General features: G+C 23.7%; 2 protein-coding genes across 5 annotated transcripts; both read right to left on the bottom strand.

Moving 5' to 3' along the window:
• Nucleotides 1–2,874: 2,874 nt before the first annotated feature.
• On the bottom strand, nt 2,875–9,712 carry LOC129613742 (plasminogen receptor (KT)). The gene is made up of 4 exons (XM_055527937.1): nt 9,570–9,712; nt 9,381–9,473; nt 7,921–8,161; nt 2,875–6,229 (listed from the first exon to the last, which is right to left on the bottom strand). The coding sequence occupies exons 2-4, from the start codon at nt 9,456–9,458 to the stop codon at nt 6,096–6,098; spliced, it is 453 nt and encodes a 150-aa protein (XP_055383912.1). The 5' UTR covers nt 9,459–9,473; nt 9,570–9,712; the 3' UTR covers nt 2,875–6,095.
• Nucleotides 9,713–12,126: 2,414 nt separating this feature from the next.
• On the bottom strand, nt 12,127–17,412 carry LOC129613753 (stress-associated endoplasmic reticulum protein 2). 4 transcript variants are annotated; one of them, XM_055527962.1, is made up of 3 exons: nt 17,137–17,412; nt 12,927–13,175; nt 12,127–12,452 (listed from the first exon to the last, which is right to left on the bottom strand). In XM_055527962.1, exons 2-3 carry the CDS (start codon nt 13,008–13,010, stop codon nt 12,342–12,344), a joined length of 195 nt encoding a protein of 64 aa, XP_055383937.1. In that variant the 5' UTR covers nt 13,011–13,175; nt 17,137–17,412; the 3' UTR covers nt 12,127–12,341. The 4 variants fall into 4 exon arrangements, with proteins under 4 accessions (XP_055383937.1, XP_055383936.1, XP_055383939.1 ...); XM_055527961.1 differs by lacking the exon at nt 17,137–17,412 and adding an exon at nt 16,123–16,291; XM_055527964.1 differs by lacking the exon at nt 17,137–17,412 and adding an exon at nt 16,205–16,223.
• Between the last annotated feature and the right edge of the window lie 1,091 nt (nt 17,413–18,503).

Genomic DNA, 18,503 nt, shown 5'->3' with positions numbered 1-18,503 from the left:
CGGATAAGTGCAAAAATTGGATTGTTTTGAGACGCACTTAAACAGGTATTACTGTATGTAAGAAGTAATGTAAATGAAATGAAAAGTTTCTTTATGAAGAACCAAATAAAAATTTAATCAAATAAACATTTACTACTTTTTCTGTTTCTAAGCCTTTAAAACAAAAATATTAAATACACACATTTCACTTTATTAGAAGAAATAACAAACTTTTTTTTGTTTTTTTTTTTTTCATAAATATTGACATTATTTTACGCAAATCATCAAAAAATGCTAATTAAAAGTTACACAACTCTTATTGCTGCGCCGCTCTTGAAGACGAATCTCCATAATTACATACCATTTTAAAAATACTAACCGTGAATTGAATATTTTGTTTAATCGTCTATTTAAAAATATCATACGTATATATATATATATATATATATATACATTTGACGGCATTACACACTTTTATATGTTAATTACTATATATGTGTATATTATTGAGAAAAGGGGAAAAACAACTAAAATATCATTGAATATATTAAATGAGAAGCGCAATACAACTTATTTTTATATGTTTTCAGAACAAAATATATAGAGTCATATTACATATATACATATTTTGACTAGCATAAATTATTTTTGCTAATTTTACAATACTGCGTTAATACACAATTCAGTAATTACAGTTCATAAGCTGAATTTTATATATTAATTTATAAATATAAATTTTAAGTCAGAGAGTTTTGTCGCTTCTATCGTAGCTCACTAATAAAATGCAACTTTCGTTAAACGAACTGTGCCCCATAATATGCTTTTCATGTCAAAAATCCATGCATATTTTTTAACATTTTCATTACTTTTTGCTTTTTATATCAATATTTCTTGTTATTTGGGAAGCAAACACAAAATAAACGATTATCACACTAGAATAAAAATTGCTTTATATAGTATGACAATTACCTTTATTGTTATTCCAAACCGTATAGCCCCGAATACAAAATAATTTCTTAAGAGATTTTTTACCTTTTTTGTTTTCTTTTATTTATTAATTTGTTTAAAAAAAATTAAATAAAACATTAACAATTTTTAACGTAATATGCTCATGAAATTGTAACAAAATAAAATAAAAGAAAAAAAAAGCGCGTAAAATTACAATGAATTTTAACTGTGGAATTTTAATGTGCGTACGCGTCTGTTAAAAAAAAAAATTATGATGAAAAAGAAATGAAAAATGTCCATAAAAAATTTAAATTTTTCAATCTACAAGTACGACACACTAATTTTTGAGATAAACTTATTTTGTTTGCTGCTTAAAATATTAATCATTTTGTGTGCTAATAAAATTTTTAATCATATACAATATTTAACAGTTCAAAATTATATTATTTGACTAAATAAAATAATAAATATAGAATTGAGTAAAATTGAACATTTTGCTTTCACGTATGTATACATATATAGAACATCAAAAATAGATTTTAAAGGCGCTACTGAAATAATTTGAATCAGAAAAATACCAAATAAACAAACAAGTTTATAAATGTAAATTTTAGGCGGTGGTGCATAATATACGAAAAGAAACCTTGACTTCCAAATTTTAGCAATTGCCAATATTAAAAACACAATTCCAGTTTAAAAATTGTAGTTGACACTTTTCTGTATTGTCAAAAACGAATTTTTGAAATCGTATATTTAAATCAAAAATCATTATACACAATGACACTGCAATGACTCTAATAATACTTATCGTATCGAATATACGATTTGGTTTTCCCTCCGTTTTGAAAGCAAACATTTCATATAGTTCGGACAGCGTATAAGTTTACCGGTTTTTTACAATACGAAATACTACAAATTTCAAACTCACAGATAACTAATATAAATAAAAGTATAATAATAGAAACTATATACAGGTATGCAATGATTTATAAAATTTGAAATCAATTTTAATTTTCTTCATTTCATTTTTGTGTTGTGACTAAAATTGATTTCAAGCGCAATCTATTCAATTTATGCAAGAAAAACTTTAAAGCAAACAAAAAATGGTCATTTTTTTTTAAATAATCGTAATGACAACATAATTTACTCCAAATAAATTTTTTTTTATAAAATATACATAATATTTATCATAGGATTTCAAACAGAACAAAAAAAAAAACGGACAACAAAAAAAATGATAGTCAGTCAGTGGCAAGGCATTTTTTTTTTTTGCAAAATTAGCAAATTTTTAACCTCAATTTAATAAATTTTGGCAATCCACTTTTTTATACTTAATTTGACGACACAGACATCACAATTTTGGCAATACTGAAAAAGAGTAACCCCTCACATAAAATTTTCTTAATTTTCTAAAAAAAAATTTGATATAAATGGGTAAAAATGTCTAATATAATTTTTCCACTTTAAATTATTTAGACCTCATTAAAAAAGTCTATTCTATTAAATAATATTTCAATATATTACTAAATGTACACAAACACTCAACTTCATTTTCCCTTAGTAAATAATATCAAATACATATTTATGTACATCAGAGTAAAAAGAAGTGTACATATATGTATGAAAATTAGGTATGAAACTCGCTGTGAATCATTTTTCTTTAAGAACATATCTGGACAAGATTTCATTTTATTGCGATGAGACAGATCTTGAGTAGGACCCACAAACTCAAGGGCAATCGTATAGTGTTTGGTGGATTTTGGTGGAATCTTTAATCCCATACTCAATTCTAACTTCTTAATTTAAAATTAATTATTAAAACATATTGCCAATTATAAGTTTATTGAGCAAAAAAAAATTTTTTTTCATATTTAAATTTTTTAGGATTTGTAATTATTTATGTACACAGAGTGTTATAGTTAATGAATTACTGAATCACCTTGAACATATTTATTGAATATTAAACAATTAATTAGTAAAAATTATTAATTTATAATTTGTAATTAATTCGAATTTTTTTTTTTTATAACAATTTTTTATTTTTTTTATAACAAATTTCTGTTTTTATATAATACTTAAAATTTAATTATTGTTGTGTGTTATTCTTGTGCTTCTTTAATATTTTTATAATAATTTTACACATAAGAATATGTTCAATTTTTATTTTTTTCTTAAAATTTATTTATTGTGTTAACTATTTAAATATATTTATTAAGTTTGTATGTATTTCTAATTTAATCAAATGAATTTAAATGACTTCTAAATTGCAATAATTATAATAATAATATAGTGATTGTATACAAAACAGCTTATGCATTGTAATGAACTTCTGAATTGTATAGCAATACAGTATTATTGCAATTTTTAAAATTGAGACTTTAATTTGTATATATATTGAGAATATTGCTATATACAACTAACCTATTTATAACGGATAAGCTGAATTGTGATACTAATCCTGTAGTATTACTAAAATTTTGTAAATATTGTCGTTGCAACAGCAAAAAAAAAACGAGAGAAAATAGAGTTGACCGTGTCAACTCTGTGATACCCATACGACTCTTTTATCCTATGTGCGAGTAAATGTGCCATACGTACGTACGGGCATAAAAAATTTTAATGTTCTGTATCGTAAAGAGAACAGAACTGTTTGAAGTCGCGCGGTATTTGTTGCCGATCGCTAATGATTAAAAAGGCGAAAAAGATTATTAAAAATTTGTTTAAAATTATCATAAGCCATTCTGGTTATCCAGATATCTTCAGATTATCAAATTTAAATAATAACAATGAATACTTATATAGCAAAAATTGTTATTCCATAAAATATTTACCTAAATATTTAATATACAATTCGCCTAACTCTATTAATGCAACGACAATATATGCATATACATTTGTAATTTAGTTACAGATACAAGATAAACACATTTAGATATAGAAAAGAATTAAGAATTTTATTTGTACAGTAAATAACGAAGGAAAAACTTTTTTATTTCCATTAACACTCTTAAAATAGTTCCAATATTTCTTAAAATATTTTTTGAATTATATAAGCAATAAAGTTTTTAATATTCAAATTTCTAATTATATGATTTATTGACATGTGAATGGAAACCCTTAAATTTATAAATTTTCTAAAATTTCAATATAATTTAATTAAACGTTTCATTTAATTATCAAAAAAATTAAAGGTTTCATTCTGCAATTACTCATTTTTTGCTTAGTCACTTTCAAACTAATTGAAAATTTTAAAAGTATCGATTAAAAGCTATGGCTTTCCACTAAACATTCGTATTGTACACTTTTCTACTTGAACATTACATAGTGGTTTAAAAGCTGTTTTTTTTTTACAATGTGGAAGCCAGGGTACGTGATGTTCTTTTTCATTTCCGTATGAATTAAATAAAGCAAAAATACAGAGAATAAAATCCTTTAGGAGTAAATGAAAATTCAAATAAAAAAAATATATTTCTATATTATTCTTCCATAAAATTTTATTGTATCTTTAATTGAAATACTTTAACCATCAAAACTAGAAAAAAATAATTCTAGAAATGTGATTATATAATAATTTTAGTTTTATATGTCGAATGTTAATTTGGTTCTATCTAAATATATGAAAGAAGAAAATACCTATAAGTACTTACTTATTGTAAGAATAAGAATTTTTTGTAAACTTCTTGTAAGAAGTAAGATTGTTTTTGAAAAATTACAAAAACTATAAGAAACCATATATTTACAGTCGAACACGCTTATTTGCAACAGAAACATGTGATTTTTCTAATCATAAATAGGAAAAGAATAACTGCATAATGCGGCAACATATGTACCGAAATTCTGCCCAAAAGAATGTGCACATAAACGTATTCGGCTGTCCATAGTTTTCATATAAAAATTTTTATTAAAATACATTTATACAATGGGAAATGGCCTACTTAAATAAATTTTATAATAAAATTTGCTATTTATTTACTATAATTTTAAAATATTTGTAAAGCTTTTATTTATTATTATATTTACGGAATAATTATATTTTTGTAGAATTCATAATTTCTTGAACGTTTCTTGAATATTAATTAAAAAGTGTAATGTCGTTTTCATACATTTATACAAATTTCCAAAATTTAGCATTTAATTTTTATTAGATTTTTATTATAAAATATAAAATCTATTACATATATTTTTTATTTTTAGTTTAAATATATTATTCTCTCGATCAAAATTTACAATAATAAATATAAGTACAGCTAAAAAACGTTCAGCAGTTAACGCTTGGGGGACTTAAAAATTCAATCAATGTTAGTTGACTGATTTTCTGTTTAAAAATCAGTTATTGTAAGAAAATTATACACTCTTGGAGTACTCAAAATACTATCTCGGTATACCTTTACACTGATTATTTTTCGAACCCTTCCACTTATGAACACATTTATGTAGCAGTCACAATACGGTTTTACTGCAGTTCCATTGCCAGAATACAATCTATGCAAAGCTATTTTTAGCTATATAAAGCTACGTTTTTTTAGCATGTACTTATATCATTAGTATAGATCGATAATTTCAGTTACAATTGCAAACAACATAGTATTTAAAGCTTGTTCTACGAATTAAATGTAGAGCTTACAATACTCTGCAGTTGGAAATATATCATTCGACTATTATCGATTACAGCTTAGTACTCTTACATGCAAGAGTATATTATTTATGTTACATAATACACGTACATAAATAAATACTTTTACTAATAATACTGTTAGTTTATAACATTTACATAGTTACATAGTATGTTAAAAATATATAAATGTTATAAATAATACTTTTACTTTATATAATATTCTATATTGATGTCATTTTTAAAACAGAAGAAATATTTATATGCGGTTGTTATATTTGTTACGGTTAGTTGTCCTTACTATTATCCTTATAATACGTATATTTATATATATATATATATATGTTTATTATACTGTATAAGTTCAAAATTGCAGAAATATTATATACTCAATTCAGCAGTTATAAATTGAGCGGTGAAGTGAGTACCTCTTAAAAATCATTTATTACAACGATTTTGAGTCATGTTATAGTATAACATAATTACATATATATATTTATAATGTATATAACCATTTCGAAATATCACTAAATAATAAAACTTTTTTTTGTGCAGTTTAAGGTGCATGTGGATGCATTTTATGTTCCATTTCAACTTCAACCCTAGCTTCATCAATACTAGCTACTGTTGGTATACCTGTTGGCCATTCTAATAGCTCTTGTTCATGTTGCAATATCATATCAGCTTCAGCTATATATATATATATACCCATAAGTTAAAAAAATTAATATAAAATATTTGAAACTTAGTACATTAAATACAGAATGTCTTAAAATACAATGATATTCCAGAAATATGTAGATGAAAAAAAAAAAAAATAAAGAAATAAGCAAAGTTCTTAATGACAATGTAAATTATGCATATAATAGTTAGATATGTACATCTACTAGATATACTCGTTTTCGAGCTATAGCCTGTTGACAAAAAAAGGTACCGAACTTTTCCTGCATATAAATAAATGCTTGCATATTCGGAACCGTTCAACATAGAGTCATCATTATGAGCTTGTTTTACAGACGATTGGTTGTTCCTTATTTTTGGTCTTAAAAATAATTCGATTCGAGCCATAGTTTTCGAGAAACAGCTAGTCACAGCAAGAATTTTCGTTTTACTTTTTTAAATTTTTTTACCATGATTACGATTTGATTACCATTTGATTGCCATGAAATGAATGTTGATTTATAAAATTTATTTACTTGGCTGTTGCAATTACAATTTACAACACCACCATTTTACCTTAATTCTTAAATTAAAATCATAAGTTAAAGAAAACACAAAAAAAGCCGGTAGGATGGTAAGTTATAAAATTGTGGTGAAAATAGTAATCATCAGATAATTATTTATTTTATCGTAAAATTAATCATACATTTTGTCGTATATGTATGTAAACAGTACTTAGAGTTTCTAATATATTCTATTTGTGGAAGCAAGATTGCATTGCACATTACTTAAGTCATCTATGAAAAAGTTGAAAAAACTAAAAATTGAAAAATCTTGTGGTGACTTTTATATAATATCTGTGTACAATATTATTACGCGTTCCCATCGATAGTGTATCCAACCCAATAATAAATTTAGAAAAAACCCAAAATAAAACCAATTTGTTTTTTATACTCTCACTAAAAAGTATTTCCCTCAACAAAATGTTAGAAAAGAACAAATTATGAAATATAATGCATTTTGTTTCGTTTCTTTCTAACACATCGAGTTAAAACGAGATCAACCTAACTCATAATTAAATTTAAAATTAAGAGTTTTAAAAAAGAAGCCTGGAGCAGCCATTTTTTTTAATTTGTACCTATTTTAATATTTTTCTGAGATATTAGCAAATAAATTTATATTATTAAAAAGAAAAGGAATTCCCGATAGTAAAATACAATAAAATAAATTGTTCTATGACCACAATCGTTAATCTTAAAATTTTATTCAAAACTAAAAAAATTTAGATTTCTTCAAATCTTATGGTAAGTAAATATTTTAAGTTTCAAAATTTAATTATTAAATGATTTCATTTTTAGCATATAAAAATGTTGGCTTACATTTACTATAATAAATGACAAAGATTATTTCATCTAAAAATTTTCGATCTACATACTTATGTAGGTACATACATATATATGTACATATTATGTCGATGCCCGCAGAAGCCAAAAAAGAAATTTAAAGCAAAAGAAAATTATAATTATCAACCTGCATCTAGAATATCATTGAATTTCACATATCCTGTACGGTATAGCTATAGTAAATTATACTATAATTTCAGTATATATAAGTAGCATAAATTTTATTTTTATGAATTTTATCTAATTTTCTGTAAGCTATATAATTTACAAGTAGACCACAATTTAAATACTTATAAGATACAAAACATAATATGTTACCTCGAATTCTATGTAATTTGCTACCATAACTTAAATCAGCATAATAAGCTGTTATAAATGTTAAAGGTAATAATGGTCCTAATACACCACTCCTTTTGGTACGCTTATATCTAGCCAATGCATTTATTGTAAATAATATATAGAAACCGCTTAACCAAAAAAATAATTCACGATCTTTTGCTATTTTTAAGGCGTGTTCCCTTTCTTTTATTTGATAATGCATTTGTATCCAGCGTTCCATCTATTTTGAAAAAAAATATAATAAAAAATTTATATATATATTATTATATAAATTTATATAACATACCACATAATAAAAAATTTAATTAATTTATATATGTATAGATAAAAAAGTAAAATATTTTACTTTTAATCGATATATCAAATAAATATGATCACACAATCATATTATTGTATGTATTTTTAAATGTTGTACAAGTAAATTTCAAATTAAATTATGTAAATATTCTTATCCAAAAAATATTTCAAGGAAAAATGCACCAATGCACTTATCATAAACAACTTTCATAAAGTGTTTCGATGCATTTGAATATCAAGTATAAAAAACTATGGTCTCCATATGATGAAAACAACGTTTTCGCAACAATGTTTCACGTTCTATATCTTATTTAACGTTAAATGGAATGTAAATTTTACAGATCTAAAAATTTTTAAAATTTTTTTTGTTAAATATTTAAACACTTTTAGATATTATTTTGGCAATCTAGTAAAAAAAATTAAAATCTTAAGTTTAAAGACGGTTTAAAAACTGTTCTTTAATATGAACTTGTTTTCTATAAAATATAACAAGAAAACACTGCTTCTATAGAAAATTTTTTCTGAAAATTCTGCTCTGTTTTGAATTTGTCTAAAAATGTGTTTCTACATCATAAACTGAATTAAATATATTTCATTCTTTCTAAATTCAATTCAATGTTGAATACGCAAGAATAATTTTGCTAAGCTCAAATTTTAAGCTTAATTTTCCTGAAATGAATTTGAAAATTACTGGTGGTATATTCTATACATTATATCCTTGCAGGTCCAGGTAATATTCTACATGTAAAAGGTGTAAGGAAAGCATATTCTACTTTTACCCAGTAGATTGTTAGGTAAATACCCAACTGTTTAACAATAAAATTAACTATTCTATTAGATAAAAAGTTTAAAAATATATTTATGTTTGCTTGTAGATAGTTACATATCATAAGATATTGTATACCCATATTCCCTTAAACTCCTATAATGTAATGTATATATATAAAGATGCCTGTGTATATACCGTACTAAAATGTAATATATGTACATAAGTGCATACTGAGTTACAATGAAATTTACAAATTATAATTTTCCTTATTCTATACATACATATATAAGTTTATTCGATAGTAAAAACACAAACAAACAATTAGTGAAAATATGGGTACATACATGCTATAAACATAATTAGATTTACTCACTTTTATTCGATTCATTTCGGAAATATATTCTTGATTTTTTTTTATAATATTTTGATGATTTGACCAGGAACTTCCCATATTTTATAAAAATTTCTTATTTTGTTTGAAAAATGTTTCAAAATTATAAAACAAAATCTATTGGTTATAAAAAAATTTGTGGTAGCTAGTTAGGTAGGTGACCAAAGTTACCAATTTTTTATTTTAATTCTCTTCAAGTTTTCTTTTTATCTACTCAATTTTGTATATTTTTTTGTGATTTTATTAATAAATTATCTATATAATAAAAATTTGTAATTGGAAATTTAAGATTATTGATGGAAAATATACGTTGTTTATTTTTTGCAATAATAACAATAAGAAAAAAAAGCAAGAATAAGAACAAAAACAACAAATTCATCAATATTATCCTTTTTAAGTAAATAAGTTTGACAGTTTTACGAAAGTGCGCTGTAATAGAGTAAAGTGAAGTTTTTTAAGAAATATGTACATATTAAACTTTCCAGTTTCTTAATCTTGTAGTAATTTTGCTATACTGTCGAGCTTTACTGTTAAAATTTTTGCTTTTGCTTTTCAAGCATTTTAAATTACTGTATAATAATATTTATTTAATTTTGGTACATACCTTAGTTATGCATGGCGATTTTGTAAAGAGTGTACAATATTATTTATAGGATTACCATTATATGCACTTTAGCAGTATGTCTTGTTGTATTTCTTTTAAAAGTTGGTAGGTCATTCCAAACAAGTAATTAAAAATACCGAAAATGTTGTTACGGAAGTTTTTTACATCCACAATACGTCATAATCATAATATTTTATATTAATTAAAATTTCATGTTTCCGTTCAGTAGAATTATTGAGTGTAATAATTTATATTATCCGAAGTTTAAACTTAACATAGTGGATTCACATAGTAGTTACAACTGAAGTTATGTAGCTAAGTTCATGTTGCAAATACGAGTATTACAATTACTTTTTCGTATTTTTTTATATTGTGCAACAGCCTGCTAATATAGCAGATTAAAATTTTATCAAACTGTACATAAAAATTTAACACTTGCTATTGACAAAAATATGTCTGTCAGCTGTGCGTTTGCTACAAAAGCTGTAACCAAAAACAAAATCAGCTTATCGTTTTTACTAACTTCGGTAAAACATTAATTTATTGTTGTCATTTTAAAAATCTGATGAGAATAGAGTAATTTGTATTATTGGTGTCAGACTAAGTCTGATGTCAAATAAAGTTTGCATACATAACTTATTGACTTTCATCAGACTGTGAAATATACTGTGACATCGTAAATTTTGTCGTACAGTATATAACTAACTGTAGACGAGACTGAGTGGACAGCTTCACACATCTATTTCTATAGAAGGCACATAAAACAAAAAGAAATGTTGATTTTATTTTGAATTTATGGAGCCAATACTTCGTTTTTACTGTCAATCATGTCAAAAGGTTTTTTATTTTAATATCAAAAGGTTTTCTACTAGAGATGTGACGAATATTATTTTTATAAAGTTTTTATCAATGAATTAGAATAACTAAAGGAGCATCTTGAAAAAATATTGATGGCAAATATTGCCTAGCTTTCTCTTTGGATCAACCATTGCCAAATTGGTAACGGGGGCTTTACTTACCTCCCTCGAACCTAGCTTCAACCGTAGATTTTTTAAATTTTAAAGGTTTAAATTAAAGCTCAAACAGCGGGATAAAAATGTTTGAAGTTTCCAAGTATTTCATATAAAATGGACGGTATTAAGAAAACTAAAATCGTGAAAAATGGAAAAAGAATAAAATCATAAAAAAAACCTTAGTTGTGAGATTTTTAACTTCACCGTGTTTTTTTAAATACGTACATGTACGATTTCTAAGAGAATGCAAGGGGAATTGAATGCTCTTTCCTTTAATATTTCTTTTTCATTGTTTTTACATTTTAAAAAATTTTTTGAAAAGTAAAAACCTTGCATAAACTTATATTAGTTCTGTCTGGGATAAAACTTGGAAAAACCTTAAAAAGGGAAACAATGATGTAATTTATCGCAAAAAGAAAAAGAATTCTCATTTAAAGAAAAATTTACGTTTTAAGCGCATTATTGAAGTCGCGGAATCCGTGATAAAAACTTTAAGTACGGTTTTAATACGATTGTAAAATCGTCTCAGAGCTTTTAATACTTTTACATTGTAAAAAAAAACTGTTTGTTTGAAAATTTTAATTTAAAGTTCTGTCCAAATGTTAGTTTTCAACAAACGTTACTACATCATAATAACATAGCATTTTTATGCTGCATTTTAGGAAAAAAAACTTAATAACTAGCACTTTATTGCTGAAAATATATACTATTTTATTTAATTTGTTATTTCTGGCAACATTAATATGACTTGTACAAAAAAAGCGTGCTCAATTTTCTCTATACGCAATTTACTTTTATTTTACGTATCCACATTTTGGAAAAGTGTACATTGCCAAGAGCTTTACTAAACATTTTGGAATGTGATACATACTTTGTAAAGTTTACGTCGTAAGCGCATTGTTGAAGTCACGGAATGTTGTCAATTTGGGTTGGAAACTATTATCTTTTTATGAGATTTTAAAATTGAAAGTTGTCTTAAATATTCCTCTTTTATATGCATACCTAAGAAATCAGGCTGAAAAGAAAGCTAAATGTATTCCATAATTAATTACACTTTCTTATTTCATTCAAATTACTTAAATTTTCCTTTTTTTTAGTTATTTAAAAAATATTTTATTATAAAAAATTTTTATTAAACAAAAATTAAGTTTAGACATTTCATTACATAAAAAAAAAGAAAAAACGGAAATGCATATTTATACATACAAATACACATATATATTTATATATAAAATATAAAAGATTAGTTATCAAATATATATATTTATATAAACATATTTATACTTATATATAAGAATATTTATAATCATACATTTATTTATAATTTTACGCGATTCTAATAGATTGAATTATTTGAAATATTGCTGATCCACAAACAACAAAAATGAATAATGCCAAAAGCCAAGGTCCAACAGGGTATTGATTTTCCTTTGCCTTCTAAAAACAAAGCACGAATTAGAATATATATACACATAAAATAAAATTTTATTTTGCAAGTTTTTTTTTATAAAACTGATAATTGTTTAAAACAAACACCATTAATTATTTGTTTAAATAATTATTTAAACAAATACTCAATGATCACGACTATATTATGATGTAATTAATTGTACATAATTACAATTAAGCTCATGCTAGCAAGTCCCCTTACCAATTCCAAATCTTATACACTTCATAGTTTTATACTCGATCGATGGAAGATAGAAGTTAAAAAAAAAACAGAATGTTTTTACTATATATGTTTTTACACCCATTTATAACAAGTGTTATAATACAAAAAAAAAAATGTTATAATAAATACGTTTCCAAAAATGGACTGCGCTTTAAAATTGATTGAGATTCCATTTATAAGATAGAAACATGGTAACATGAACTCATTCTTACTTCATTTTTTCTTTTTTTTCTACTTACAGATGATTTTGGTACGTTTCCCCTCATTGTAACATATTTGCTAGCTCTTTCATTAGCAATTCTCATTCTCTGTTTTGGTGCCATTTTTTATTTTTTTTTTAAATTTAGAAAAAAAAATAAAACAAAAAAGGAAAACTACAACAAAATTAATTTTCTATCTTCTCAAATTATTCCTAACACCACTTGACTTTTTTTGTACGTTTTATTCTCGGGGCAACGATGGCTCTTCAAAAGTTACTGTGAATCTTCCTGTAAGAAAAAAAAAACAAAAAAAATAAGTAATCAAATTTAAAAATTGTTTTATTTTTTTTCAGTAATTTAATAATAAAAAGTTCTCACTCTGACTTCAAGATTGCAGTAATATACTGTATTAATACACAATTCAGACTGTGAGTTGTGCTAAGAAGTGTAGCAATATAGATTCACTTCAACTTTGAAGATAAGGAAGGTTATTTACCATATTATTCAAATAATTGCTGAAAAATGTAATAATGCAGTATTACTCCAATTTGAATGTACAATTTTCTAGAATAATTTTAAAGCTTCAACTATAACCTTAAAACTTTCATATTATTGAAAAGATCGAGTCCGATATTTATGGAATGGAATATTGTAGGAAGTTACAACATTCACTTTTGGAATTTAAATTTTATTAAAAATTAAAAAACAAATACTGGAATATTATTTATGGACCTCAAAAATTTAGATCATGTACACTACTTCTTAGAAACATGAAAAACAGTAGGTAAGTCAATATATAGAATACAAATATTGAATAGTTCTTTATGCAAGCCACTGTAGCGGTAATCAAAAGACTTATTTGTAACATATTTATTAAGTAGTAATGTTTTTTCAAATTATTTAGAAATTTACGCTTTTAAAATAGACATTTTTAAACTAGAGCAGAAGTGGGGAATCTGCCGCCACCTTTTGTATTTGTATGCCATTTAAAATATCTCACTGAATATAGTCTAACTTGAATTACATTTATTAAACAATGAATTTGAAGCCGTCATTTATGTTTAATTATTATCTTTTCACTGTCCTTAATTTTTGTATATATGTATGCATAAAAAGAATATTGACTTCATAATAAAAAAAAATTTATTTTGGAATGTGTAACAACTGAATTTAAAATCAAAAAAAATTTGCACAGCAATAACTGTATAAAAGCTGTATTTATGAGCATTGAAACTTTTGCGGCCTCTTTATTTATTGTTACTTTAAATTTGGCCCCCATAGGTTATAAGTGAGGACCTCACTTCTGGACTAGAGTAGAACCGTAACTTTTACGTTATTACAAAATTCCAGCACTACAACGTAAAACGTTACATTAACAAAAATTATTGCACGCAAATTTTAATCTTTATTGCGCAGCAAAAAAAAATTATTTTTTTTTATAACGTGGTTGTTTCCTTCTTTTTTTTCTTTCTTTGGTTTTTTTTTTCGCACTGACAAATCACTAAAGAACTTAACAAATATTCAAAATTCAATTCTAAACCGTTTTTTATTATTTTAAAACTCTGATTACTGAGTTTCGACATTTAATATAATTAGCAGTTTGGATGTATGTATAAAACGACACTTACTTTTTATAACCAAAATCGTAAAATTGAATGAGATCAACACTATTGAAATGAAAATCACACTATGAAAATTCAATTTAAATTATCACAATATAACGAATATCGTTTGCATAATTAAATAAATGCAATACTGCATATTTAATTTTATTAATATTATTGTCAATTTGTAACACTCTATTAGAATAAAAAGAAATCAAATTGAGAATTTGCAGACTGAAAATTTTGTATTTTTCTTTCTGATCACAAGATCATTCAATTGCCATTTCATTCATAAGTATTTGCAATTTTTATTTAAAAATAACAATCTTTATAGAATAAAAAAAAATCAATTAATTTTGGATTTACTCAAAAATTTGAATTTTAAATTTTTGTTTTGTATAATTATTATTGATAATTTTAAATTTACCGTGATTATACTATGATAGTAGAAAGTAAAAGAACGAAGAAAACAAACAAAAAAAAGCTTCCAAACCGATAAAAAACAGCAGTTGTTTGTTTTTCATTGACAAAATTTGTACGTGGCAAGACAATAATGTTGTCGTTAATTGTTTTCTTCACTCTATTGTAATCTAATTCTAGCCTATATCTCTAAATCGAACCTGTATACTAATAAAATTATGGCATATTATGTTAATCAAAAATTACATTGAATTTTTTACTATGTTTAATTGAAACATTTTTACTTTTTACAATTTTTTAGAAAATATTTGAAATATAAGATCTAGTAATTTTATTATGCAGATTCTTAAGGTAAATACATTTAATAACGTTTAAAATTGCAACAATATTGTAAGTCCTTTCAGTAGTAAAATTCAGCAATTAACTTGCAATTTTGAAATCAACTTGTACTTAAAACATAATTAAGCTTTTGATTTTTTAATCAAAATTGCTGAAATGTATGCAAAAATTATTGCAATTTTGAAGTAACAGTTTTCATAATTTGAATTTGAATCCTTTGAACAAATTTTTTTTTTTGTATAAAAATTTTATATTTACAGCAAAATATTAAAATTATATTGCAAAAAAAAAATTATAATTGATAATTCTCACTATTTTTTGAAATAATAAAATTTTGTTATTTGATTTATACGAGTACCTATACACAATATGTAGATTTTTAATGCAGTTTTGCATCTTTGTAGTTAGCTGTATTTGATTAATGTAATACCTTATTAGTTGTACCTAAATTACTTAAGATATAAATACTAGAATAACTAAATACCTAATCTAATCTCTTATTCAAGATATTATAGCTTGGTTACCTTACAATTATACATACTTCAATTTATCTATTAAAATATTGAATGAAAACATGCTAATATATTTTTGTCAAATAAAATAGAGAAATGAAGTCAAATAAATTTATCTTATACGAGTACATGGTTAATAACTAAAATCATAATACATGACTTTACTGGAATGTAAAAATTATGTTTTCTTTTCGTTTCTTTGCTATTCTTAAGCTTTTCGACTGAAAAGGTACGTACGTGCTTGCGTGTTTATATTTTTTATAAAAAATTTGTTTGCCAACTCAACGTTGTTCATCATTACATATTTTGTTGTTGTCAATAAAATCAATTTTTGTTAATATTAAAATTTTATTGACTTACGCTGATTTGACTACGGAGCTCCACGATATTATGTACACAATTAAAAAATATTGATTTATATAGAAATTAGAAATATAATTACTTTATTTTATAAAAATTTTAATTAAGCCCAAAATACACACACAATTGTTCTTAATATTTTCATCCTTTTCATATTTTAAACTTATAGCAATAAAAAAAAAAAAATAAAAAAATTCTATTTGTCACTACAAGAGTATATAAATATGTATACGTTTTGTTTGATTGTCAAAAATGGTTATTATCTGTAAAAAAAAATTTCTCTCTTCTTTCTTTCTCTTTTTCTCTATCACAATTTTTAATTTATAAAATTTTGTATTGACATGACATCTAATCTACTGTTTTGATGATGTTTTTTTAGCAAAATGTAAATAGAGGAGAAAAGAGTGATTTTCTTTTTAACATTAATAAAAAATTAAATAACACGTTGTAAGTGGTGGGGGCAGGTAGGTAGGTAAGATACCTACAACTGTAAAATAATGAAACGTGGAGTTTTTTTTCATTTGTTATTGTTTTCGATATCTTTTGATGAAAATATTTAATTTGCACTCACACTTTATAACTTATAATTTTTGGCAAATTTAAAAACAAATATATATTTATATTTTTATAAATTAGACTAATCTAAATAAAATTTTTGATATTAATTATATATAACATTTTTTTTCAAAAACTATATGCACATATCCTTAAAAATTTTTCTTTCAGAAACAAAAATTATGATTTTCTTTTTTATCAAATTGTTAGTATAGGGCTGCCCACTTGCTTCTAAAGTATTTAAAATTTTTATTGAAAAATATATACATGCATAGTAACTAATTAATATAAATATGTACACTCTCCTTTTAACCAATTTTTTGAAAAAAAAAAAAGACCGAGCACAAAAAAATTCTATTTAAATTGTAGTTTTTCAAAAATTTTTTCAAAATAATTTCAAATAATTAAAAAAAAAAGTAAATAAAATCAAATCACAAAAACTTAAAGAAAAAAACTCACCTCACTTTTAGGACGTGATTTAATTATATGAAGGTGAATTATTAAAATGTTCAGCTTTTAAAACTAATTTTACTATTATAGAGCAACGCAACACAATAAATATTCATATTTCAATAAACCATATATATTATATATATATTAATTTGTATATGAATATATACATATATATCAATATTAAGATAATCGTAAATATATAATTATAAATTATATATTTTAATTTGCCTTCAATATATTTTTGCTTTTATATGAATAGGAAGATATGGTGAATGGTGATAAATGACACTAGTGGCAACTATGAACTAAACTTCATATATCGTTGAATGCACACAAAAATATGTACATATAAAATATATATGTACATATTTTTGTGTGCATCAATATAATAATGGCCATGTTTACACGAGTATGCATTGAGCGTCAGCACAGAACTTCTTTTATAGTTTCACACCGTCTCTTTTATAAAAAAATGTATTTTTTTTTACACGATATGTTCATTTTATTTTTTTTATTTCAACAGCTATATTTCATTTTTTTTATCTTAAACTATACATATAACTAAAAAAGTTTGGAAAAAAAATTATTTTCATCATAATAATTAAATTAACCTGAACGCCATGCGTTTTTACACTGTTAGTTTCTGTTTATGAATTATGTTAATTTTTATTTGTTTAGATTTTTACATGTTTCGACTTAACGGTTTTATTTTTTATATTTTTAGGGAAATAATAATCGAAAAAACCTAAAATATAATTTTTGTTAAAATTTAATATAAAATCCTATACCCAACTTATACCTAAAATTATTATTAAAGCGAAAATGCTGGAAGTACAATTTGCAGTCAGCTTTTATTTTTTTAATTTTTTTTTTTGTTTATGTGCGGCATCCTAACCATAAACTCCTATAATGCACAAGGCATGTAAATATTTTTGCATTTGTATCTATAGGATAAAGTTTTATATAAAAAAAGATACTATAGCATTTTTTTAGTCCATGTATAAATTTCGTAGGAAGGCTATGTCGCTGAGCGGTAAAATAATTTAATTGTTGTTTAAAATTTAATTTTAATTTAAATTTAGTGAATAATTATAATAATTATTTGTGTTATTAAATAAATTGAATATTTATATATTAATTTATTAAATTTTTTTTATTGTCGTACTATTCAGTATGAAACTTCAGTATGAAAAATGAAGATTTTGAAAAAAATAATACTAAAATTTTTTTAAAAAGTCAGTATTATTAGTTAAGTAAAAAATCACTTAATAAATTAGTAAGATTATAAGATCTACTCTTATAAGTTTTTATTGTAATCATATTTATATAACATATAATAGTATATTTAATTACCTTCATATAAATAGAACTGC

The sequence above is a fragment of the Condylostylus longicornis genome, unplaced genomic scaffold (assembly GCF_029603195.1).
Source record: "Condylostylus longicornis isolate FDR11 unplaced genomic scaffold, ASM2960319v2 ptg000091l, whole genome shotgun sequence".
Lineage (NCBI taxonomy): Eukaryota > Metazoa > Arthropoda > Insecta > Diptera > Dolichopodidae > Condylostylus > Condylostylus longicornis.
Note: the sequence above shows the minus strand (reverse complement) of the source record. Positions and strands in the feature narration are given on the sequence as shown.

Coding starts and splice junctions, on each gene's coding strand:
- LOC129613742 (XM_055527937.1), bottom strand. CDS start 9,458: ATGGGAAGTTCCTGGTCAAATCATCAAAATATTATAAAAAAAAATCAA. Junction 8,162..9,380: donor CCGAAATGAATCGAATAAAA/GTGAGTAAATCT, acceptor TTTTCAAAATAG/ATGGAACGCTGGATACAAAT. Junction 6,230..7,920: donor CAAATTACATAGAATTCGAG/GTAACATATTAT, acceptor ATATATATATAG/CTGAAGCTGATATGATATTG.
- LOC129613753 (XM_055527962.1), bottom strand. CDS start 13,010: ATGGCACCAAAACAGAGAATGAGAATTGCTAATGAAAGAGCTAGCAAA. Junction 12,453..12,926: donor GAAACGTACCAAAATCATCT/GTAAGTAGAAAA, acceptor CTTTGTTTTTAG/AAGGCAAAGGAAAATCAATA.